We start from the raw sequence: 27,470 nt of genomic DNA on the forward strand, positions 1-27,470 counted from the left end.
GTGTGCCACATTAGTTTCTTTTCGAAATGTACATGTACGAAACGTGTGCATATTCGACTCATTTGCGAGTTTTCGCAAGCACGACGCAGCCTGTAGTTGAGCGTGCCGCGTGCCTCTGCGCATGATCAAATCCGAGAAATGTTCCGTCCTGGACAAAACGAATACGGTACTCTCTCCGTCCTAACAGGAAAACGAAACTGCTTAGATATGGGGACGGGAGTCCGAGTACGGGGACTGTCACAGGTGATTGCTTCCCGCGTATTCTCGGTCTTCCCGTCGTGTAGCAATAACTCCCTTTTGATACAAAGAGAGTTAATAGGAAGGTACAGTATCAATCTGGGAGCGACAGTAATTCATTGCTCAACCCATTCCATAGTTGCGTGTGTAATAAGTCTATGGGGATTTAAGAATCCAGTATGGAATGGGTTACATGGGAAATTCCAGACGATATTCATGGTATAATTTCACATCATGTATAGTACACAAATCGATAGTGTCACGTATAGATTTGTGGAATTAATTGTGGTCTTTGAGTAGACAACCAATACTCTGAAAAACCCGAAACAAATTACACTGAACAATGATCTTAAGGAGACTCACATAATCCAGTAACGTAGCAATGCAAGTCCATTACAATACCACTTACGTAACAACTTCACCGTGCGTAGAATTCATGCATGCTTTCTTCTTTTGTTCTACTTCCATGAGCGCTCATTCCTGCATTCCTATGGTGAAGCTGCTACGTCATCATCCTTGTTCACAGTATTCATATTAGTATATATTTTGAAATTATTCATATTCCTTGTCCCAATTGCTACATATTCTGTAACTATGTACCCAGTGTAACCAAGATTGTATACAACTTTAAATGTCCAAATGCAAAACTTTGAAAATCATCCGGAGTTCTCCTTTAAAGCACCTTGAGAGTTATGAGATGGGAAAGTATTTCTGGGAGAGAGAGAGAGGGAGGTTGGGGGGGGGGAGAAAGCTCATGGACAAGGGGTAGATAAAGAGTAAACACTTCATGCTAAACGATGCATGATAGATGTCGTGATGCTCTTCACTTCACGTTGGACCCGTTAAAATGCCTGCGGGGAACCGGATTCTTCGCGCATTAAAGATATGCGCTACGCTGAACTATAATATAGCAAGCCCGCGTCAGCGCGACGCAGGAAATAACGGTAATGCACCTAACTGAACGTGACAAATAAACTATTAGAGTTATATAAATGTCGGAAACTGAACCCCAAGCACCTTAACTTTTCCCGGGAATGATGGTCCGATGCATATATTGTGTCATTGGTTTGTATCTGTTTGTTTGATTGTTTGTTTGTTTGTTTGTTTTTTTCAGGAGCGCATGAGAAAAATACCATCAATAATAAAACGGTACTAGACGGGGATATAGTGCTAAGAGTTATGTTCGGCTCGACTTGCTGCATCGTTACAATGACCCTTGATATAGCTTAAGTACTAAGTACTGTTGACCGTACCCGCATCCCCCACCCCCAGGACCGCAAAATAAGCAAAATAAACAAAAAGAACAAAAAAGAACAAAAAATCTACATCTTCTCACTTCATAAAAATCAACGTCATGCGCCGAAATACGAAAGCATTACGTTTAAAGAGATGTAGTTTTTTCTTCTTTTCAATATTGAAACTGTTTTAATTGTAAAGTAAAAAGGCCCCCCCCCCAAAAAAAAAAAAAAAATATGATGATGCAGCTGTATCTTGCCATTATTTCAACTTGCACCGCAACTTTACAATCCCGCTAGCTTTCAGGTTATCGAGTTGATATTATATGGTGTCTGTCTCAAAATACAAGTCAATGCCATTGAGAGTTCCTCATGCAGAGCATCATGGGATGCATCATTTCCCCCCATTTTAAAAACTTTTTTAATCACCCCTCTTCTTTTCCGCCATGTTGAAATGATGTTGACGGTACCGACGGGGTCTGATTCTTAAGGGTTGAGCGAAAAATCCTGTCTAGTGGAAGTGGCCGCGCGGCCGGGGCACTATTCCCTCACCGAAGGGTGATAGTTGGTGGGTGTACGCGTGACACAAAGAAGTGAACTTTGAGTGGGGAAAATTAGCCTGAGCAAAAAGCATTTCCTTATATCTCTTACCCTTTTTTTCACTCAATTTGCATTGACAGGTCCAGCGCGTGTCGGGCATTTTCACGGCTTGTTTAGCAGCTCCCGGGCAAGCCCAAACACCACGTGAAATATGAATGTGCGCTCTTATATTGATTCACGGACGATGGCCTCTCGGAGAATGTCAACACAATGAGTCGCACATCTTTCTCGATTTGACTGTATTCGATAATAAAACTCTGTCAATATTTTTCCTCCTTGCGAATACATTGGCATAGTTATCTTTTTTGTTTATTTGCGTCAGTCAAATTGCCATGAAATGGATTTGATTCTGCAAATGGCGTTCCAGTTTCTTCTGCATACTATTTTTTTTTTATTGCTCCCTTTTGCGTTTCGAAAACACGTTGACACAGAAGTCGAAAACTTTACATCGGCATCACTAACTCGAAAATATAAGGTGATCGTATCATTTGTTGTTGTTTTTTGTATAGTGTTGTTTGTTTCTTTGGTCGGAGAGGGCAGTATTTTCACATTGGTTCGTCGTTGACCTAAGTAGCCTGATTAACTTTGTATTAAAGGAGCTCAGAATCAATATCCTAATCTAACTGTTGATGGTACACTTGATTGGAAAAAGTATTGGGCAACATAGTATTATTATCATAAACTTTCGTGCAGAGTTTGATCATTTTGATAGATAGATAGATAAATAGATAGATAGATAGATAGATAGATAGATATAGAGATAAAAAGATAGAGAGATATAAAGAGTGTGTGTGAGTGTGTGTATGTGTGTGTTCTTGTTCGTACTTTCAATCATGCATCCCAATTTTGAGGCCATTGAGAGTAGCGATATTACCCTTTAAGTCAAGACACTGACTTAAGTATTAAATCCTCACTGCCCAGTAACCAGCTTGTAATGCTTTTGTTTAAAAGTGGCAATGTAAAGGTTATATTGCTCAAATTATACATAATGGATAATATGGAGAAAATGGAGCAACCTTGGAAAATGCTACACTCACTTCTCTCTCTCTCTCTCTCTCTCTCTCTCTCTCTCTCTCTGTTTCTTGCAGTCTCATAAATGCGGTCTTTAAGTGCCGTCTTTCATTTAATCTGAATTTTATTTTTTTTTTATTGTTGAAGTCACAGGAAGAAATGTTTTCTTTCATTTTCTGACAATATTTTGTATTATCAACTAATTGTTTGTTCTATTGATGCCCTTTCTTCAGGTCAGTTGCACACTCTTGCCTCGTACTTCTTTTTTTTTTATATTTGTCTCTTTCTTTGCTAGATATTTTTGCAATTATCAACTGCAAAAAATAATTGCGTCCAATACGAATTGATTGATAGTGTTTTCTACGGGCAATTTAGATGCATGAAGAGTATCGAATTTCCAATTCCATTCATTACTTAGTGATTAAAGTTTAGGAGGGAAGACGTCCTAGTTTAATAATAAAGTTCGTAGGGATATAAATTGTCATAGCATTTGATTACATCAAATGTCATGCAAGGGACTACGCTACGAGGAAAGGGAGAGGGACAAGAATCAAATAAGAAAGAACATCAACAACAACGACAACGAAAAAAAAAAAAACCGAGTAAAGTGCTGGTCGAATGCCTTTAGGTCATTTCCCTCAAGGTAACTTTATAACAGCAACAGTATCAACAATAAAGATAGATAACAGACCCCCAAACACACACACACACACACACACACACACACACACACACACACACACACACACACACACACACACACACACACACACACACACACACACGCAAAAGAGCAATATTTTCGAGAACACTTCTGTTGCTTCTTACAAGAGGTATAGTGTAATATGTTCGGGAGATTCTTTTTTTTTTTTTTTTTTTTGGGGGGGGGGTTCGCCATCGTGTCTGTTTCAGACTTCCCCGCACAGCAGCAGCAACCATTAAAAAAAAAAAACTCTAAAAACTCTAAAAACTCTAAAAACTACATAACTATGTCATGCCTCTGTAGCTTTTTATTAATGATATACGCATGTACGTACGAGTCTTGTTATGTGTTTGGTAGCTATTGTACATTAATATAAACGGTTTTTTTTTCTCTCTCTCTCCCCCCCCCCCTTTTTTTTTGGGGGGGGGGGGCATTAACTGATAATATTCCCAACGATCACGCACTTTTGTTTATCATTAATTCATGAGTTCTACTACATCGTTACATGAATATTAAGGTTACAAATTTGCTAATGATTTGTGATTACATGTAACGGTAGAAATTAACAGCGGGTAGGCCCTACACTTTACCTTGTAATCACTTGGATTTGTTCACCTTAACCTCTAACTTTCATTTGTTGCGGAAGTTTCAATTCTGATTTGTTTCTTCTTGTCGGCACTTTTTTCCGTCACCTTGTGTGTTAAAGGGGATAGCTAGTAACTGATCAGTGGGAATCGGTGGGAATGCTTGGGGATGATTGTTCCAATTCTTGTGGGATTCATTTGAGAGTACATTATATATATATTGTTGTATGAAAATTGTTTGCTTCAGAATGGTCTCATATTCAAGTAATGTGCAGAATCATTAAACTGCACATTACTTGAATATGAGACCATTCTGAAGCAAATAATTTTCACACAACAATAGACATGTATAATGTACTCTGAAATGAAACCTACAAGAATTGGAACAATCATCCCCCAGCATTCCAACTGATTCCCACTGATCAGTTACTAGCCATCCCCTTTAATGTTTGTGTGTGTGTGGGGGGTGGGGGTGGGAGGGGGAGGGGTTTTCCGCCTGTGTGTGCATTATCTTCAACATAACATCAAAACAGTTGAATTAGAATTACTATTTGGTGTGGATTCTTGATCCATATATCTTTCCTTTCATTTCCTGTCTGTCATACCCATCGTATAATAGTTGATTTTTTTTTTTCTCTGTTGGCTATGAGGGTATTATCCGATTGTTGCGGTCACATCCCCTACATCCGATACGGTGCAAAGCCTACTCCCATCAGGGTGTTACGACACGAGCACGTTTGCAATAGCACGGATATTGAGGATTATTAATTGCCATGGCAACGCATCTCCTGTCGTCTTTGAGATGGGTGGGGGGGGGGGAAGGGAGGTGAGACGAATGAGTGCTTGACGAGGTCTACCCCTACCCCCCCCCCCCCATCTCGTTCCCATCAATGAGACAAGTTGTCAACACCTTCAATATTATAATATGTTATCTTCACGCTTTCAAAAAGGAAGAGTGTAAGAGTATTAAAGTATGGAGAGAATTATGCTCTTGGTTGTGGCGAACTCTGGGAAAAGAAGAAGAAGGAGAAGGAGAAAAAAAATAAACAAGGTCCCCTGACAATATTCTTGGGGAGCAAGTCGCAAAATTAATAGCGCAAGGCGCGTCAGGCTCCAGACGACCGTCGCCCTAGGACTTGTGTGCATGTGCGATTATACAATCATAGTAGCTCTGTGATCCACTCGAATTGTCGTCTTCGTTGACTTCTTACACGGTGTGTCTTAACCCAAGTCCACTTTCTCTCCTTCTCTGTTTTTTTTTCTTTCTAGTTTTATTTCAACTGGAGCCATGTCTTCCTATTGTTGCTATTAAAACTGTATTTCAAGCATCAATTTGCGATTTTCAAACTTTTATTTTCCTATACATTTGGCCTTTTTCCATATCCGTGTTTGTTGACGTCATTAATAGCAATAACAGCAGCAGCAGTACCACCAACAACAACAACAAATATAAACTCTGGCGAGATGCCCGTCTTGTCATGTTACATGCAATTTTTGCGTCAATCGTGTATCGTATTGATTTCTCGAAACAACTGATAATCTTACGAGATTTTATGGTTTGTCAGTATTGATGACACACATACACACACATAAGCAAACACACGCATACACAAAACGGTTTAGTAAACACATCGAAAGGGAGCTACACGTGTGACTCTCAAAAGAGATGTGATGCACTTGAGCAAAACCAAAGAAACAAAGAACACAAACAGAAAGAATGTTAATTTTGATATCATCTGCAATTACTGAGAATGTGCTAGGTGAAAAATATAACGATGTCCATGGCCTATTTTTTCAAACATACTGAAATGTATGTGTTTTGTGTGATAGTGTGTGTGTGTCTTTCTGTCTGTCTGTACGTGTATCTATGATGGCAGCATGGTGATCACACGTCGTATTCTCAAGGAATTACAGAGATGTCAATTTGTTTGTTTATTTTTCTCTTTTCGCTCCACAGGCAACCCTTTTCGCATGCCTCTGTGTCTTGCTGGCGAGAGTGAACGGACAAACTGAGCCGAATCCACAAACCTCTTCGCCTGGTGCCAACCGACAGAACCAGTCCACATCGGCACCTAGCACTTCTTTCTCTTCCAACACCACCGCTGCCGCCACCGCACTCCCCCTCTCGCCGTCCTTGTCCTCCCGAAACTCCTCCGCGTCTTCCACCGATGCAACGCCAGTAGACCGCGTCGCTCTCAGCGGTACGCTCGAGCCTAATACAACCGCGGCGCTTGCCACCAACGACACCACCGGCGGCACCACCGCAAAGATGGAGATTACCTACATTGCTCGCATGCCCACCACGCGGGCACCAACGGAGCCTCCCCAGACACCCTCGACTCACTCGGAGACGCCGATCGAGGAGCCGGAGAACCAGCTGCTGAACGCATCGATGTTCGATTTGTTCGCCAAGCAGTACGCGGAGATGCAGAACCTCAATTGGAGCGTCCCCAGGATAGAGTGCATAGCACGGAGCTTTCTGGAGCCGATGTTCCTAAACTTCGAGGCAGAAAATGGAGGTAAGGTTAAAGTTGATAGAAACCTATTTACCCTTAGCCAGCACATCAGTCAAAGCACACAGCTACACACAAGACTAAACATACGGTGAACTGTCTGCTTGTGTAAAATATCTTACAGTATTATAAAATGGGCTTTAGAATCTCTGCAATCTGATTGGTCAATTGCCATGCATTGATTTTTACTAATCCACACTGAGTCATGCGTCCGGTACAATCCGAATGCATGGCTCAAGTCTTGTATACTAGTAGTGTTGTAGGTGTACCGGAGGCATGATAGGGTAAATGGTTGTATTTCGTGAATTTACGGGCCCATTTTATAACACAAAAGATGCACAGGCCTATTTCGTTGATCAGTGAGAATTGGATGCTCTCGTTTAACTTTGGAACAGTCTAAAACCCACTCGCTGCGCTCGTGGGTTTAAACAGTTCCAAAGTTAAACTTACGCATCCAATTCTCACCGATCCACTCTGTCCTGTGCATCATTTACTCGGGTTGAAGGCGATCACTGATATGTATGCCCATGTACTAGTATGCTAAAGCACTAGATAATTGCTTCTTTACGTCGATAGAGGGCAGTTTGTCAATCATGTGCACATGCAATAAAAACAACTGGACGCACAATATTAATTAATTTGAATGAATGTGTAGTACCCGCTGCCGTAGAATATTAGAACCAGCACTCGCTGTCGGGCGGAATTTCGGTAGTCTAGTAGATACAACGCATGTCTAGTGATTAGGATATCGTTGGTTCGAGTCCAACTCGATTATCCTGACTTGTGTTTGTATTATGGCTACTGTACAACACTGAGATTCTGTTCGTTTTTGCGTCGATAAAGAGAATTTTGTCAATCAGTTGCAATGTTGTAGGTTGCATGCTTATGCATGTATCAAAATCCATCGACGTCGCGTACACAGTATTTGCGTTTTTACAGTAGGCCTTCATGTATTACATTCATTTTGGCATGTTATTTCTGCTGTGAAAACGGAGAGTAAAATAAGTTTAACTCTCATCATTAACTCATTATCACTATAATGTGAAAAAGTCTTTTAAAAAAAGTTTACAGTCGCTGTATCTGATAAATGGATGGAATCTCTAACATTCCGTTTGCTGAAGTATCCACTTTTATACACATTAGCCTAATGGGCTGTTTGTTTGTTTGTTTGTTTACTTCAAACATGTCAAAAGGATGACAGAAAAAAAGCAATGTCGTTGATGATGATGATGATGATGATGATGATGACGAGAAAGAGGAGGAGGAGGAGGATGCCATGTCAAATAATTCAATTCAATTCAATTCAAACTTTATTTCATTTTTCGAAAAGAACATAAACATTTCACTTTCTTTGGTAACAGAGAATAAGGTTACATGTTTATAATCAAAACAGAGTAAATTGAGAAAACATAATTGTGGAACCTTGGGGTAACAAATAATGTTGTAATGAAAATTGACTGAAGTGATATAGACGATATAACACTACACAAAATACCGAAAAATGGAGGGACCCATTAAAAAGGCAATGCTTGTAGAATGTGGGCCCCTCAGGTACAGAATGTCAATAGAAAATGAACTGATGCAAAAAGGGGAAAAATTGGGAATAAAGTCAGATTAAAAAAAAAGTCTGGAAGCCCAATAAGAAGACAGAGTAACAGACAGACACACATACACAGGCGAATGGACATTAAACGAGACTGGGACGATAAAACTTATAAAGGGGGACTTAAATACAAGACATAACAAGACAAGACTGTCATAATAGGAAGACAATACAACCCACGGACAGAAAGGCAAAACAGATCCAGCGATCCTCGACAGAACTATATCGAAAAAAATAATGGGATGCGTGGAAATAATCGCACGAGACGAGCTGCTTCTGCTCAGTATTAATTTCAAAGCGGTCTTGATTGAAAACTACAGGTGTCAGCGCTTGGAATTTCCCAAACTGTCGAGAAGAGAATCGGCTTATTTCCCAATTGTCTTGGTTGGGGCGAGAAATATCACTCGCAGTTTTCTCGAACTCGCAAATCTAATAACTTGCCGACAAGTCGTCGCTGAGGGAGTACTTTGCACTTGTATTCATCTAGTGTTGTGGATACGCCTCACACCAGTTCATGCTACATGTATGAAGTCGTGTAGAAAAAAAAAGAGTCAAATAAACCGGTGGATGTAAATGAGGAAAGAAGGGGGAAATGATGAGATTTCGTATGATCTAATTTAGTTTCATGCTTCGTATACAAATGAATGTGTTTGTTTCACTCCTTGTATCTGGATATTTTCAGGGTAGGGGAATAGAATAGCGAAATTCCCCTTTGACTATGTTCAAAGAACCATGCACTCAATGTTTGGTTTTGCTTTTGTTGTTGTTGTTGTTGTTTTCAAGTAACCACGTAGTATCGAAAGTGCATGTCAATGTTAAACAGAAATATGCAATTACAAAATGTCGTATGCACTTTCTCAAACGATGTAATCTGTTCCTTTATTTCATTTTTCATTTCATATTATATTTTTATCTTGACATGCATTATGAAAGAATCAAATTATATCGCCAAATGAGGGGGAGAAGTTTGCGATGACACCATCTGTATGTAGTCCCAGAAAAGACTGTTGTATGGAGAATGAACATGATGAAGACCGTACTGTAGAAAGAGGAGAGTGAAATAGGGAAGCGAAACAGGGAGTGCGTAATTAGCAAGTCAAATAGTTAGAGTAATGTAGGGCAGCAGTAAGGGTGGAAGTTGAGGTTCGCCAAACAATTTGTTGGTTAAATATATTGACGCTGGAACGGAATGAAGAAGAAAACGAAATACAGTTGTTGGTTTTTTCGTGAGTTCACGGCAACAGACTGTACACAAATCTTAGTTCCATGGAGTGCGTGTCTAGCCGATGGGGGGGGGGGGGGGGTGTCAGGGAGTCCATGAGTAACGACTCCATCTGTATCATCCTGAAGTGAACACCCCTAAGGTAATGCTAAGTATACTTTTAGTAGTAACAGTGCCCCTCCCCTACTTCGCTCATATCTTTGGTGCAACTGACCTGTAAATTATTCGTGTTTGGCACACGCCGTTACGTTCTCATTACTTTTGTACATCACCATCGTTACCATCAAAATTTTTGTGTTTTTATACTATTGTAGTTATTACTATGATTATCAAAATCATCAATATTTTGTACATTGATAGTGGTTATGATTATGATGATTGTAATGAGGTTGATAATTGTGATGATAGCAGTTCTTGAAGCTGTTAATGTCATCATAATGAACATTACTGTTTTTTTTTTTAATCATAGTCAATATCATCATTGACACTGTCATTGTCATCACTGGAGAAGTTCCGAAGACATTTTGATGGTTTTATGTATAATCACTATTATCCATGTCTTCAAACGTCCACACAGGGTTCTACTGCCCGAGCTACTATGACCAGATCCAGTGTTGGAAGGCCAGTCCACCGGGGGTGGTCGAGATGCAGTGTCCGGAGTCTTTCCGTGGCGTACCCTACAATACCAATGGTAGGATGGATGTTGCCAGTTAGCCATGAAGTTTTGTGCCTTTTTATTTATTTTTAGAATGTACTTTTTTTTTTGTCAATATCTTATCAGCTTATACATGAGCAAGGAAATCACCCGAGTGAGATTTATTTCAACACCTTTGTTTTGTTTTTCTAACGTCGTGCTTAAAGGAACTATCATATGCACGTTGACTTGAATTAATTCATATTGCCCTCAACATCACTCATGTGGCCAAATGAATACTGAGTATCTAAATACGTGCAATATATCTTTTATAATATATAATGTACATAGTGATTATTTTTCACAAAAAGAACAAAACTTCCAAACCAAGATTCTGCCAGTGACATCGTTTGTCAATCATTGTTAGAGTACTTATATGATTAACAAACAAACAAACAAACAAACAAACAAACAAACAAACAAACAAACAAACATTGGGATGCATCTTTCCCCAGACCGAGCATAATTCGCATGTTTCCATGTTAGTAATCTGATTTTCCAAGAACACATCGCAGAGAAACATGGGAAGCACGGGAGCACCCAGGGGTTAAAGGGATGGTACAGTTTTGGTTGAGACCCAATTTCAGGTTTTCAACATTTATGGGTGAGATAATGAGAAACCTCTTATAAAATATGAAAGAGCATGTAATTCCATGAGAAATTCAGCGTTTATTTGATGAAAATTGGTTTTGGAATGGCTGAGATATCCAAAACAGAGCGATTCTTATAAGTGTGGGACCCATCGTATTACGATCACTTTGTTTTACTTTGTTTTTGGATGTTTCAGTCATTCCAAACCCGATTTGCATCAAATAAACTTTGAATTCCTCTTAAAATGGTATGCTCTGTACTATATATGAATTCCTCTTAAAATGGTATGCTCTGTACTATATCTGAATTCCTCTTAAAATGGTATGCTCTGTACTATATCATAACTGTTTTCTTGGTATCTCGCAAAAGGTTAAAGATAAGCCCAATTCTCATCTCCACCAATACTGTACCATCCCTTTAAGACGAGCAAATTCACCCCACCCCTTTATTGCCCATCCCGTTTATGCTGTTTCTTTTGGTCATTTTCCTGTATTTTTATCTGTTTCTCACTACCATCAAATTCTTTATTCTTTCATCACCATCTTTCTCTTTCCCCAGTCCTCTTCTGATTCGAGCTAATCTTTCTCCGAACACAGGTTTCCTAATATCACTCAAGAAATGTTTTGCGTCAGAATTACTTTGATAATAGTTTCTTCGAAACCAGTTCCACTGTAAATTAATCCTACTTGTCTGTTGTTTTTCAATTATCCTGCAGACACGGTAACAAGAATTTGCCTGTTTGATGGTACGTGGGGGAACGACAACAAATCAAACTACGGAAATTGCTCCCCGATCGTAACTGAGCGTGTAAGTTTTGATCCATTTCTTTTTTCAACAATTTGAAATGAAAATGAAATTATGTACTCGAATACAGTGAAAGGGGAATATGACGTGAAGAAATGCAATACGCTTTAAATAAATCTACAGAATTCGTGTTGATTAATTCGAACGTTCCAAGTGCTATGTTGTGACGCTGTGCCTGTACATGAAATTCGCATTTTGTGGACAAGATTAAACCTCTGTCTCCTTGATTTGACTAAAGTAGAATTTAGAAGGAATGATATGAAACGAAATTGAATGCCCATGGAATAAAGATGAACCGTCATAGCAGAACGTTGACAAAAATCGTTTGATCGTGAACGCGTATTAAAATGAAGAATAGAAATGAACCGTTAGAGTAGAGTGTTGACAAAAATCGTTTGAATGTGAACGCGTATTTATACATTCGCATGCCTATCCAATGACATTGGGCGAGAAAAACTATAATATCATTCGCATTTTGAAGTTTCACCATAAGATGGGTTGGGATATCCCATTCCACCCTTGTCTAGTGTCAAATGTTGCTTTCTTTTAGATTGTCATCTGATGATGACAACCTTCAGTATCGTTGTCATCTCGACCGTCATTTTTCTGTTTTTTCTGTTTTTTTTTGTTTTGTTTTGTTTTGTTTTTTTTACGCATAATCACAGGAATTTGACCCCCACTCTCGAGCGGCTGATCTCATAACGTATACGGGTTACGCCTTGTCCCTCACCACGCTGCTGGGGGCGTTCTTCATATTGGTGTATTTCAAGTGAGTATTTCTCCCTGATAGCGGCGCCATGCGATTAAACGACGCATTTCTATGTCGTTGCAACTGTAATCATTCACTGTTTTCCCCCTTTTGATAGGACGATTTAATCTCCTGTCTATGAGAAAGCAGTTTCCATTCTGACACTTTTTACCATAATTATAAACAGCATAAAATTGTATTATTGTTTTGTTCATTATGACCACCATCTATAAATGATAATTACAATGGCATGATTGTGTTGTTACGGAACATTCGAGTGGTCAAAACACCAGCGTATTCTATAATTGGCTAACATCGCCACGCCCTGGATACCGCATCATTTTGCAGTATACACTGCTTCAATACTGACACTTTTGTGCGTTTTAGCGCTTTACGTATATAAACAGATATGATTATGATATATAAAACAAAATGCAAAAAAAAAATATGGAGGAAAAAAGAGGAGTACAGGACGAAATCATTATGCTGATACGTACTTTCGAATTTTACAGTTGCCCTCGAAAATTTATGATGATATAACACACCGATATCGTTAATTTAATCGCATTGGGATTGTTGAGGACTATCGGCTCAACTCGAGTGTAGTATCCTTTTCCGGAAATCCTTGAAAAGTCGAATGGTGAATCGACACCAGCCTGGAAAAATCGAGATCGAGCTGTCGAAGCGATGCATGCACGCCCCCTGCAGGCTTAAAATCGCAACCTATATTTGCGTCAGCAATAATCCGATGTGGCACTGTCATGTGATTGTAAGGATGTATAGCGCCAAGAGACAAGGGAAGAAAAAGTAAATCTAAAGAGCAAATAAATAAATAACAACCACTACAATATCATTATGCGCAGGGAATTGTGGTCGAATCGATTAGAATATTTCAATTGGTCTCTTATGCCAAGTAGGATTTCATATTATGTGTATAATTGGGGGGGGGGGGTGTTACAGGAAAGCAAAAGTGAAAGTAAAAAAGACAAGACAAAAGGAGCATTAAAGACGATAACAGTGTTTATGAAGGCGTGCTTCGTGGATCGTTCGATGTGTTTGTCAAGGTGATAATAGCTCCCAATCAATCACGTACCAAGTACGACACTTCTTTCTATCGGAATTTCAGCCCTTCAGCAACGACCTACAATTTAAGGTTCAAGGATGACGAAGATTTTCGCTCTTTTTTCGTCCATCGGCTTATTTCTTTCGTTCTTGTTTTCTTTTTTATTTGTATGGCTTCTCTTATTATCTGTAGCATTTTTTTTTTTCGTCTCAATAATCTTGTTTTGCACAAGCTGTTGTCAGTCAACGAACCTGTAAAAGTTGTCGAACACGGTTTTACCTTTCAGTAAATGATATGCATGAGGCTATGCGGCCAAACGCAGATTTGTAGTTCAGGTGCAATGAACGCCATTATGTCAGAGCGTGTAGTTCCTGTTTTGCAGTGCAGCACACTTTATACTCTTTCTCCTATCCCACGTTTCCACTCGTCCACGTGACAGTTATACGTCTATCCACGGCAAGCAAAACTCATTCGATCCTCACCAATTTTCGAAGTGATATCTCACTGCCCAGGAACTATCTATGCCTAATTACCGCAGCTTTTTTATACGATCAAACCCAATTTGCATAAAATTATCACATAATCCTTCTGCTTGGAAAGCAATATTTCTATCTTTCTCATCTGCAGGGTGGATGATGCTTTTGAGTTAAAGAAATGCTTCTCGAAGACTTGGGCTGAGAATGCAATGATGTGCAATGTAGAATAACAATTGCAAATCATATAATAACTGCAAACAACAGAACAAACGATTACAAGACCCAAAACATGTCGTAATCGTTATTGTTTGGAATGAATAAATACAAACACACACGCACATAGTATACACACACACACTCACTCACTCACTCACATACGCACTCACACGCCAAACCTAAAACGAATAAAACATAGATCAAAATTTGTGACTCAAGCAATGTGGTGAACCCTGCCCCATCCTTTTCCATCTCTATCAACAGGAGTTTGCGTTGTGTACGGAACTACATTCACCTCAACCTCGTCTCCAGTTTCATTCTCCTGTGCATTGTCTTCTTCTTCACCATTATCCTCAGCTCCACTTTCAAATCGTCAAGTTTCTTGTTCAGCAAGGTGAGTTCACCTGCCCTGAAGAAAAACGAAATCTAACATTTCATCACTTTACAATAACATGTAAGGAATGTACCCGAATTATTGAGAACTTATAAGCAAAACACTGTTTTCCCCCCTCTATGATTCCTGTTTCTTTGGTGTTTGCTATACGCTGTAAAAATGTCACATTAACGACCCAGTAGCGTGGGGATACCACGGAGTTGGAAGGCTGACCGGGCTCGGATATATTGGAGAATCTCCGTAAGGCATTGTGTACAACTTTATCGCTGATCTCTATGGAAGTACACACCCAGCCGAAGAATCCCGACTGAAGTCGACCGTTACCGATGTGCGTACGCTTCGATGTACAGTGTACATAGATTTTGATGACATGGATGACGGGTGCTATTAGTGGTTTTCGAATATACCCCGAACGGCGGCGAATGATGGTTGATTTAAACGGGCCATCCATAAATCCCCACGCTACCGAATTGTGAATCTGTATGAAACAGGATGCACATCATTCTTAATTAGCCAAACCTCAGTTCAGACAAGTGCCATGAATACTTATATGTGGAGCTTAGCCGATGATTTACTCAAAATAAAGCTAACAAATAATGTTTTCTATCACCCCCCCCCCCCGCTTCGTGCAGTGGTATTGTCAGCTACAAATGACGGCTGTAATGTACCTCACACTGACGAATTTCTTCTGGATGTTCGTCGAAGGTTTGTACCTACACACGATGGTAACTCGCGCCCTCGTTGTTCGGCGGGAAAGATTTTGGGTCTACTGTCTGATAGGATGGGGTGAGTGCGTAATACCAACAATTCCATGGTTGTTGTTGTTGTTTTTTTTTTTGTCTTTTTTTGTTTTGTTGATTTGATTGTTCGTATTTTTTGTTTTTATTTCCTTGTTGTTGTCATTCAGTTTCAAAAGACCTACTTTGCCCTTATATATTTCAAAACTTACATTCTTTTTAAATGAAATGAGCATGTAAAACTATGGAACGAAAATAAATCTAGCATGATAATCAGCTGAAAATTTGTATGCAAATATGCATGAGATCATACTGAAATTTACCTGCACATGCATGAAATGTTATATAGACATTGCTACGTACTTTTCATCACTACTAGAAAGAACACAGTGTCCCATAGTGTGTTCACAGTGTGTTCATATTATAGTCGACTATGTGAAAACGCTCGGATTTAACAGTGTGAAGATGATTTCACACTGTGGGATAGTTTTCACAGAATTTTCACATAGTAATGCTTTGTTTCACTCTGTGAATTGACGACTCGCATTTTGTTCACACTTATGTGCTCACACTGTGCTCACACTATATATGGTTCCCACAATGTGGGACACTGTGTTCTTTCCAGCAGGGATAGTTGTGCTGACTAATTGATTCTTGCAATGTTTCCCCAGCATAAAGATGATGATGGAAAAAAAATATATATTTTTCTTCTGTGCACCGTTTCTGTCTTCATCGCAGGGCTACCGGTGGTCTTCGCAGTGGGGCATGTCATTACTATGCTGGCATTGACGTCAACAGGCGGGGGAGAGTAAGTGTCATTCAACTCAAACAATAATACCAATCTTTCCGTATAATGTCTCAACATTCAGAGTTTTGTCCAGATGGTAAACAATAATTGAAAGGTCAATGTGTTTGCTTTGCTTGATGTTTCTTCGCTGGCTTCTTTCATGCCACACACATACACATTAATTGTATTGCTCTACACACACATACACACACATGGTACACACACACACACACACACACATTTTTTTTCAAACATCTTTATTTGGTTTATTTAATTTTACACAACAAATCACACAAGCACACACACAAGCAAACAGTTACTCAATAATAATGGAATAGAGTGTAATGCGTGTAACTTGATCTCGAGACTGGTAAAGATTGAGGTATGGAATATCTAATTTTGTGTATGTAGATTTATAGCAGCAAACTAGGTTGATTCGAATTGATAATAATGTATCGATATGAGTAAATTGGTATGTATGAACATTTTCCTATCAGTACACCACTTATAATGCCTTGCAACAATATTGTCACTACCACGACTTTTTGTTTGTTTGTTTGCTTTTTCGTAGTAATCTTAGCTGGTAATTAAAGTATATTATAGTAATATACATGCATTCCTCTTATTTGTGAAGTCACAATAAACAAGTTAGGAAAACAGTGTCGACATGAACGCTTGAAAGCGAAGTATTAACTTTACGACGCCCACTAAACACCACATTGCTAGAATTATTCTTTGCAATTTTTTAATAATTTTGGTCATAACTTTCTAAACATAACTTAAATCATTTGCCATATCACTCAAAGTGACGTTGAGCTATTGCGTCTACTTCTCTGCCTTTAACTCGAAAACATCTTTTTCTACCGCGGGGAAAACGACTTTCCCCGCGGTGGGGGGAAAAACCCGTCTTTTTCAAACACTACACATGGTAAACGATCCCGGGCCATTATGATATCAACAACGGTTCACGAAAGTATTCATCAAATTTTCGATTGATAAACGACTACCCCCCAGGGAAACCCTTCTGAACAGTAGTTTTGACAATAGTTCAATATAAAAGGTATTACCAGAAGAAGTTTACCTGAAAACGTTGACTTGTCATCACAATGGCTTCATAACAAGAAACATTCATTATTTTATGAGTAAAAAAAAAAATGAAAATTTTATACCTAAACTACTTCCTTCAGAATTCAAAGTCAAAAGTTTGGGAAATTTGAATGTGGGATGTTCGGGAAGTATTTTGAATTGACCTATTTAACACGGGGAAATATTTGTTGTTGGAAAGGTTAGATTCTCGAGGAAGTCATGACGAAAATATCACAATACCATTTCGCAATCATCTATGACGATGTACAAATAGGACGATGCGCTTTGAAACCCACGTGCAGAGTCAAGATTCGATTTTCCAGTAGGCCTATAAACGATCCTTTTTTTCTGTCAGCAGATGACATCTTAAGAGAAGAAATCATGACATCCACGAATTTGAGTATGTCGTTGTATCTAGTACCCATGATAAAAAAAAAGAATAGGAAATTTTCAACTTGCATAACTTTCTTAATTCATGTCCGTTTTTTTTTTCTTTCAATGAAGCCTTATCTATCCTTTAGATCTCATCGTACTGTGGGTAAGAAAATAGTTACTTAAAGAAGATACGGATTTTAAGTTGTAGTGCAAGTGTTTTCCCGTTTGCAGACCTACGGTGTGTCTCAATCTGCATTGTTTTCTCCGTGTTTTTTTTTTTCCACTGCTGATTTCGATGGAAGTTTGAATTAAGATAATGCATATTTTGGTATGATTATTTGGCACAGATATCTTCGGGTTCATGTCAGGTTCAAGTGTGTGCATGTGTGTCGCACACACACACTGCTATAGCTTCTGACAAAACGTGCATTGAGAATAAGGGTTTCTGGGACGAACACTGTACTAGGGCATTCTATAGCTCAGTCGGTAGAGCACCGGGCTAGCATCCGGAGGTCTCGGGTTCGAATCCCGATGGAAACCCATTGTCTTTGCTCATTTTTTCACGAATAAAGTATATTCATTTCAACACTTATCATGTTCATGCTATCTTCCTCTCTTCTCTAGATGTTCACAAAAGAATGAAGTGGATTACATCTTTCGTGTTCCAATCATGATTGTAATTTTGGTGAGTTTCAACTGTTCACACATTCTACTCTACAGCAATTGTCATGAAAATAATACATTTTGCAATCACAATTTTGGCCTTTGTCCGTATGCTTAGGAATACCAGAAAAAATAGATATCTGCTTAATGGTGGATATTTTGTGTCACAGAAGACTTCATTGTAGCAAAGCGAGTGAAAACGATTTACCTGACATCATACTTGTTTGTAGAAACTGCGGATACATACATAATTATACTTTTTAGTGGCGTTTTGTCCTTGTTTTTATCTCGTATGTGTGATGGAAATTATTTCTTACCAAAAAAAAAAAAACAATACAGCCTAAAAATGTTCCGCCTTATATATAGTATTCATCCCCGTCGACAGGTAAAAAACAAAAAGATGGTGCAGATCAAAACGATGATTTCCTTGTTTACCTGAGGTTTCATGGAATACTAGAATGATTAAACCTGATATTATACAGAGTAAATGTTTTGAGAGTTGCCGAGCGAGGAGATCCCCCCCCCCCCCCCCAAATACTAAAGGAGACGAAACTTAATGCGGAGAATGGAGAGTCAGGTCGGGTAAGGAAATGTAGGGAGAGTGAGATGAATGACATGTACACTTCGACAGTTTTGACAGCTTAATGTCAAGATGATGATACACAATTTCGACAGCAAACCGCACCGATAACACCACCCACCCACAAGACTTCAATCTCGCCCACGTACAGTATGCCCCCCCCCCCCGAAAAAAAAAAATACAATCGGATATCCACATTTGTAACGCTAAAACTTTACCTATCATGCCTATATTTTGCAGAAAACTCCATTCAGTTTGGTTTAGTGGTCACAGATAAATGCGGATCTTTGTAGCATGTCATGGGCCTGTTCCTTCCAAGTTTAGCACTTGGATGCTCTTGGAACTGCATATTAAAGGTCCAGTTTACCTTTTGGAGCAGTGATTTAAAAAAACAATTCAAGATATCACATTTGATGCATATGTGTAGGCCTGTTGTATCACAAAACATCCTACTATATAGAATTTTCGCAGTAAAGCCTAAAATATAAGGAGATATCTGTATCTTTTTCATAAACCCTTACTGTAGACGGTTAAGTCTGGAAACATTTTTATTATAACTATTGTTCACATTTTGTGCATTTAACACTACTTAACATCGATAATACGGCTTCACATTTTTACAGTGGTTGTTTCTATCCCTAACTCACATTCTAGAACTATTTTAAAGCACTAATGCTGGGTATTTGTTTCATCTGCAAGGTATGCCTTTAATGTGTGAACATAACGGACAGAACTTGGAGGGAAGGGATTCCTGACGTGGTCTACAAAGATCTTCGTTTCTCTTGGACTACTGAAGCAAATCGAATGGGCTTTTCTGTAAGATGTGGGCAATGAGTTATAGTTTCATACCCTGAAATTGTATTTGGATTGACTGACTATTTTTACAGTTATCATTGCGGAGGGTCCCATTGTATTTTTATCGGGGGGGGGGGGGAGCATACGGTAATTTGCGAGGTATTAATACGGTCGTCATCCTCGTCGTTGATGTTGTGTTTTCACTTTGTTTTTGTTCCTTCTATTCGTGCATTCTGGTATAATCCTGTAAAAATGGTTTATGTTACAATTTGTCTATTCTCAGATTAATGTCATCTTCATGTCTCACATCATCATCATTCTCGTCACCAAGCTAAGGGCGTCACATTCCTTTGAAACTCAACAGTACAGGTAAGCCAAGGTCCTATGCGTTTGATGTACAAAGAGTTTGATTGCAAAACTATGGTTAACTTCATTAATGTTGATTTAAGATATTTGCGATAAAAGCCGCTGAAAATGAGATATTCTTAACATTAACTTCAAGAATATTCCTTGCCATGTATCAAGTGAGAGATCACTGGGATATGGTTTTACTTTGCGCTATCTGATGATGTCCGTGTAGCTGCCGTGTTGATACCGTGTGTACAGTCATATCAACGCTCGTCGACACTCCATCGAAGTCGAAACTATCCCGGTTCTCCCCGGATCTCCCCGGATCTCCCCGGATCACCGTGTAGATCCTGGAGGATCCGTGTTCATATGTGACTTTGGCCTTACTTTAGAATGTTTAGAAATGGCACTTAAGACGTTTTGCGATCAAAGTCTTCATAATTATTATTATTTTTTTTTAAATATGCAGAGAGAGAGGAGGGGGGTGGGGGAGAAGGAGAGAGGTAAACTTCAACGGCTTCTTCTTATAAATTTCATTTGTAGAGAGAGACAAATTGAAGAAGATTCACACCTCAACCTTCCCCCCTCTGCTTAATATTTTCTTGCTTACAAAGGTTTTGTTTACTTTGTTTTGCTAATGAAACCTTATTCTCCGTTACCAAAGAAAATAAATTGTCTATGTTCTTATCGAAAAATGAAATGAAAATGATATGAATTGAATTGCATTGAATAGAATAGAATAGAATAGAATAGAATAGAATAGAATAGAATAGAATAGAATAGAATAGAATAGAATAGAATAGAATAGAACAAAATAGAATAATAACAGAATAGAACTGAATTGAATTGAATTGATTTTAATTGAATTGAATTTGTCTCCTCCATCGATAGGAAGGGCGTCCGAGGTATAGTGGTGCTCCTGCCGTTGCTAGGGGCGTCGTACTTCATGCTGCTTGTCGAGCCGTCGCCCGAGGAACCGAATGTCAGCACTCGCCTTTATCTCTACGTCAACGCCTTCTTGCAGTCGACACAAGGCTTCTTCGTCGCTATCATCTATGTCTACATGAACCAGGAGGTGCGTCCCGTCTTTATTGTGTATCAAACTTTGCTATTAGATGTAACCGTATGCCACCTAAACGGCATTCACAACTCAATAAAACCTTCGTGATTATTTTGAGGTGATCCGAGTACCCTTTCGGATCACCTTCTGTATCTTTTGTTCTTGTGTTTTTTCTTTCATATTGCTCTCTTTCGTTTCTCCCTATATCACCTTCTTCTCCTCCTACTCCTCTCATTTTTCTTTTCCTTCTGCTTCTCCTTCTCATCCTCCTCCTTCTTCTTATTCTTTCTTCTCCTTCCATTCAACCTTCTTTGTTCCTCGTGTTGATTTCGTGGTGCTCGGAAGAGATGGGAGCGGTTTGTGACATCTTTAATGTGATATATTTGTCTTGTGATTTGATCCCCTCAGGGTCTTTTTAATGAGATTGTCATATTTGTTGTCATTAATTTTGTCTGTTTTTTTCTTCTGAAAAGCTTGGTTTAATTTACGGATATTTAATTTCAGTTACGAATATTATGAGGTGACCTTGATACACTCATTGACATTCTTAATGAGAGACGACAAAAGACTCGGGTTCTGTTAAGTATAGTTCGTGGAAACAACAAAAAAGCAGATTATAGTGATACAATTCTGTCAAGTTTCAGTAACCGGGAGACACTCTTAGCTTACATGGACAATCGGACAATCATTATAGTGTTTGACAATCCAAAATGGTTGACGTATTTGTGATCCTAAAATTCCTATCATGCCAAAAGTTACATCTTACTGAAAATAAATGAAAGTATTGGAGGTCTACAAGGTAATTTACGGCGTATTGTACCGTGAAAGAATTACTATTCAGAACAAGTTACAGAACTAAAATCATTTATTTGATATTGACTTCAGCTTAGAGCGTGCCAAGGTGCAGACGTAGTCTTTGATTCACCTTGGGTGTTTTAATTCATGATAAATATTTTATAATAATCCACTTCTTACATTCGATACTACTGGGTAAGCTTCTTACATCAGTGAGCTGTATTGATATGAATTTTTTATTTTCAACGCTGCTTTAGGTCCAGAACGTTGTCAAACGACGATTCCGAAGATGGCGGGAAGAACACACTCTACCTTCACGTCATTACTCGAGACGGGGCTCAAACTCGCGTCAGAACAGTATGATGAACAACGTGCCACAATTCCGGAAGGGTTCGCATGAAGACAATACCATGCGTACAGCAATCTCCTGGAAGTCGACTGCCGGCGAACATGTGGGAAATGGGAAAGTCCCTTCCGCCACAAGGCAAGAGGAGTTGCTCCCCCTACGGCCGGTACATGACTCCAGCCCTGTTCTTGGTCCGAAGCTTCCGGTGTGGCCAGCGGCGGATTCTTCAGTTGCGTACCACAAAGAGACAGCGGCGTTGACCACTGGAGGTGACGCGACTGCACCCAGTAATGGTGTGGAGTTGCACGAATCGCTGTTAGCGGAGAACGAGAGTCGAACTGACGGGAACCTTATGGACGATCAGGAGCTGAACCCTTCTATCGCCGTGGGCTCGGACGAGGCGCTTATTGTCCATGGTAACACGCCCGTCATGGAGCAGAACCTGTTCCTGCAGGACAAACTCTTGCATGAGAACAACAACGTGCAGAGCAACGGCCTCAGGCCGAATGGTTCGGACGAAAACCTATTGGGTGCGCCTTCCACTGATGTTGGTTCCACTATAGACTATAGAATGAGTTCGCAGGCGCCGGGTCTCATTCCGGACGGCAATGTGAACAACAGTAACAATACGCAGCTTCCATGTATATTAAAAACAGCCCGCGAGAGGCCTTACACCTGTCCCAGGAAACGCGTTGTCTTTGTTTGTCCGGAGAGAATAGAGCAGCAAACCAATCCACAGCAGTTTTTCGACAGCACGGACTGTGACACGGTGGTAGACACCGACCAAACGCTCGGGTTACCGCCCCCGCCTCCTTACACCTGCAGCACCATCGCATCGGACCAGTGGACACGGGAAGGGGACAGGTCCAAGTGGAGCCCAAAGCTCCTCTTCAAGCGCCCAAAGTGCTACGGCAGCCCCACGTCGCAGAGGCTCGTTCCTTCAGGGGTGGAGGAGAAAGGCAAGAACGGCCGGATAAAACTCCCGAAGGGACCGGCTGGGACTCCCGTATGACTAGCACACGAGTGGATGTAATTGCCTCAAGATTGGTTACTTCCTGACTGATTGTTATTTTTTCTTCTTCTGCTTCTCTTATGCAGTACATTGTTTATTGTTTTCATTTTATAATTATGGGTACAGCGTTACCAGGACCAGACAAGAGCAGCGTCAGGATTGGAATGCGGCGTCCACTCGTGATTGATTTTCTGTCGCCAGGATGCAAATTTGATGACACGAATTGCCTTCAAAATGTTTTTTCTTTGAAACACGTCAGATGATGGCGCATGCTTCAGAGTTCCCTGACAACGGAAGAGTGACACGCGCGCGGAAAAAAACAAAAACACTTGTAAAGTGGAAAGGAGTAACCCTTGTTGTTGCACTGCATAGTTTGCTGTGATGCCTTGTGCCACAGAGAAAGTGAATTGTGATGACGGCTTGAACAACGTCTAACTACTCTGTGAAGTGAAATGAATGACAATGCTCTTCCATTTTTGGAGATGAAGGTAAAACGGCGGACAGTTTGTATAGGGCCGTCTTCAGTGTAGGATAGCAGTGTGAGCATGAACGGACCCAATGTGCTCGTTGACTGATACCACTGAGGAACGTTTCGAAGAAAACGATTATTTCCCTTTTGTGAAAATTTGACGACACATTGCATTTCGTTCGGATTCTGTCGATGTTCAACCCTTTGAAAAGTCAACTGAAATTACATGTGGTATGCACAACGAACGCGGCTGCAGACGCAGCCATGTTTTCACAGGTTGTTTTTGAACGAACCGAAGCTAGTTATTATGGTTATACACGTTAAACTTTGGCCAACGGGACGTCATGTGGACGTCCTCTTTTACCATCAACATCACGTATTAGACCAGAAGAAAAGAAAAACTCTTTACCTAAAATCCCTTGAGATGAAAAAAAAAAATGATAAGGGAAAAAATGTACCTATCTCATGGGTTTTGACAGGAAACATTTAATGTCCATCGATTGGCTAAAATTAACACTGTCAAACACGTTTCGTGAAATACGCCCTGGATGGCCAGCTGTCTCGTACAGTGTGCGTCATACGTGTAATCCTTAAAGTATTGATGACCACTGCGTAGATACCTAACCATAAGAAGTATTCTAGTAACATTAGAATGTAATCATGTTTCTTGAATTTGATATCGATTGATATTCCTTCACGCATGAATGGCCGCCATATTAGCCGACTGTTACCGCTTGGTGACGCCTTCCTTTTAAATCGCCTAACTCCGTCGTGAAGGGCGTAATATTCTGACATGTCATGAGCTGTCGACAATTATTTAGCTGCCTCTTTGCTTCTCGTACAACGCAGACATGAAATAGAGCCAAACGAGCCTGTTTGAGTTAGCCTACCTTGCTCATACGATTTACATTTGCATCATACATACTCGGGAATCATATAAAGAAACATGCAGGCTGTATGTATTTTCACAAAGCGCACATCAAGATATGCATGTAGATGGTATAATTATAAAACAAACGATTATTCCTCGTGTTTGATCTGTGTAGGACTCTCATTCAGAGAGCCAATGAGAACATTGAGACTTTAGAAAATTGATTGATATTACATGAACCTTTAAACATCGAATGTTCTGAGCACAAATTCATCATTATTTTCTTAATGATGCCAACGTGCTGAGGAATTTAATGCATTGGCGGTTTGACGCTCTTTACGCCTTCCAGTATCATTCGGCACAAAACAATAAAAATGTACAATAGCAAAGAAACAGGGGCAGATGATGGAAAGACATATCATTTACAAGTAATCGATTTTCAAGCCTGTGTCATTGTACACATTGGCCCGAATTCACGAAGGTGGTACAAATGAAACCATGGTTTAAACCATGGACAAAAACTGTGGAGTGCCAAGTGTCGCACGGAATATTTCGTTACGAAATTGGTCATTTCATCGACAAAATGACCGTTTCGTTAACGAAATTATCATTTCGTGGACGAAGTGTTCATTTAGTTACCAAACGTTGTCATTTCGTTACAAAATAATCATTTCATTGACGAAATGACTGATTTCGTAACGAAATATTCCATGCGACACTTGGCGCTCCATAGATTTTGTCCATGGTTTAAACCATGGTTTCATTTGTACCACCTTCGTGAATTCGGGCCTAAGTGTCTCTTCACGTATAGTCCTCCACGCTGCGCTGAGGTTTTTTTTTTTTTTTTTTTTTTTTTTTTTTTTTTGCAAAGTGGTAAAGGATTATTAAAGGCATAATTTACCATTTGCAGATGAAACAAAAACCCAGCATTAGTGCTTCAAAATAGTTCTTAAAAATGTGAGCAAGGGGTAGAAACAACCGAAGAAGAAATTTAACCAGTATAATCGGCGTTAAGTATAATACTTGTTAAATATACAAAATACAAATATGATAATAGTTAAATATACAAAACACAAATATGATCATATACAAAATGTGAACAATGTTTATAATAAAAATGTTTCTAGACTAAACCATCTATAGTTGTGGTGTAATGAGAAAAATGGTGGTATCTCCTTATAATTTGGGCTTTATTGCAAAAATTGTATATGGTAGGATGTTTTGTGATACACCTGACCTGAACATTTTGAAAACACTGCTCCCAAAGGTAAACAGGAATTTTAACATTCATGGTTAACTTAGTCGTCTTACAAGACGGCTATGATGTGTCTTGCTTGACTCATTCACATAAGGACGAACTGTTCAAGTGCGTCCAAAACAGAGTAGACCACGAAATGCGATAGGAACTGATAGATACATCTGTGATATTTAACCATTCTTTCTATTCTGCTGCATGACAGGTTGTCGAATAAATAAATCAGATTGTGTCAACTAAATCGATCGATTATGACGTGACTTCGCGTCAAACCTTTTTTCAATCGATGTTTTGTATTAGAGCAAGGCTACATAAGTTCCACCAAGTAAGTCTATTGATGGGAAATTTCTGAAGCCATGTATCGAAAACGTCTTACAAAAGGCACTGACAAGCAAATCAAATCAGTCAAATGACCAGGCAAGCAAGCAAGCAATCAAACAAAGATGTCCTTTTTGAGGGAAATTATTTGACTGTATGCCGAATATAGACATTTGTAGTGCGTACATGATGAAAGGCATGTGATACGAATTTGCGGTTTTGTTTTTTTTTTTATCCTTCACCTGCAGAAGAACATTTTGATTTCCTATTTCAGAGATTATCTGAATTATGCCAAGTCTCTGCTTTTAAAGCTTTGTGTCAGACTTTGCCTGAATGATATATGATTTATATGTTTACCGATGAAAGAGGTTCGTGTGTGCGTATGCGTGTGTGGGTGTGTGTCAGTGTATGATTTGTGTGAGTGCCAGCGTATGATTTGTGCGAGTGCGTCGGAGTGTTTATGACTCCACATTGCAAAGAAATGGAATTGAGTACTATGGTTGAAATCCATACTGAAATAAGCGCTCAGCGAAATTTTGTTTTTGTTTTGTTGTATTGATACATGCTGGCTGCATATCTATTGAATTGAAAATCTGCTTTTAATACGCACCTGCAGTATGTAGTTCAAAACAATACGTTCTTTGTGTTCAGTCATATTCAAGTGGGGGCTTAGTTAATTGTATTTTTGTCTGGATAATAGTATCTCTTTCTACTGTTCTTGTTTTCACAATGTTTGCATTGCTGTAGCTGTTCTTTTCACATGTATGTCATGTTGTCACAAACGTCTGGGAAAATGTACATTAATAATTCTTTGTCCGCCGTTAATCTTGTATCTAGTTTTTGTTTCCTTGTATATACAAAAATTCTAAATGATCTAATTCTTTGTTTTATCACACTAACCACAATTCAATAACAAACGCCATCTTCCTTCGACGAGTGAGGGCGTTTATACGCCGAAGAAATTAAAAGCCACAAAATTAGCCAGTTCGAGGTTACCATGGTTCTCATGTACACACGAGTACCAATGACCTTTCTTTTTTCTCATTTGTTAGGCACTTTCGTTCTCTCGTTCCCAAGGCGACAAAATGTACAAGTTTGCCCGATGTAACAATTATAGAATTCATCGGTCATGTTCAAAGACAGAATGAACTTGCATAATAGACCAGGTGACCAGAATGGTTCATCGAGTAACATTTGGAAAAAACATTCATTTCATTATTTTGCGTTAAATGTATTAAAAATCTTCTTCTGTTATATTGTCAAATACTGTCAAGTTGAT

At 39.3% G+C, this 27,470-nt stretch overlaps 1 protein-coding gene across 1 annotated transcript in view; it reads left to right on the top strand.

The window, feature by feature from the left end:
* The window catches only part of LOC140243340 (uncharacterized), a 225,573-nt gene extending 200,508 nt beyond the window's left edge, over positions 1 to 25,065 (top strand). Inside the window, exons 2-12 of the mRNA XM_072323017.1 lie at positions 6,328 to 6,889; positions 10,286 to 10,399; positions 11,709 to 11,800; positions 12,463 to 12,566; positions 14,565 to 14,694; positions 15,327 to 15,480; positions 16,170 to 16,239; positions 18,304 to 18,364; positions 20,001 to 20,086; positions 20,957 to 21,140; positions 22,178 to 25,065. Coding sequence (XP_072179118.1) covers positions 6,328 to 6,889; positions 10,286 to 10,399; positions 11,709 to 11,800; positions 12,463 to 12,566; positions 14,565 to 14,694; positions 15,327 to 15,480; positions 16,170 to 16,239; positions 18,304 to 18,364; positions 20,001 to 20,086; positions 20,957 to 21,140; positions 22,178 to 23,278 — 2,658 coding nt within the window. The 3' untranslated portion in view covers positions 23,279 to 25,065. The remainder of the gene's footprint in view (positions 1 to 6,327; positions 6,890 to 10,285; positions 10,400 to 11,708; positions 11,801 to 12,462; positions 12,567 to 14,564; positions 14,695 to 15,326; positions 15,481 to 16,169; positions 16,240 to 18,303; positions 18,365 to 20,000; positions 20,087 to 20,956; positions 21,141 to 22,177) is intronic.
* Positions 25,066 to 27,470: the final 2,405 nt, after the last annotated feature.

The sequence above is a fragment of the Diadema setosum genome, chromosome 20 (assembly GCF_964275005.1).
Source record: "Diadema setosum chromosome 20, eeDiaSeto1, whole genome shotgun sequence".
NCBI lineage: Eukaryota > Metazoa > Echinodermata > Echinoidea > Diadematoida > Diadematidae > Diadema > Diadema setosum.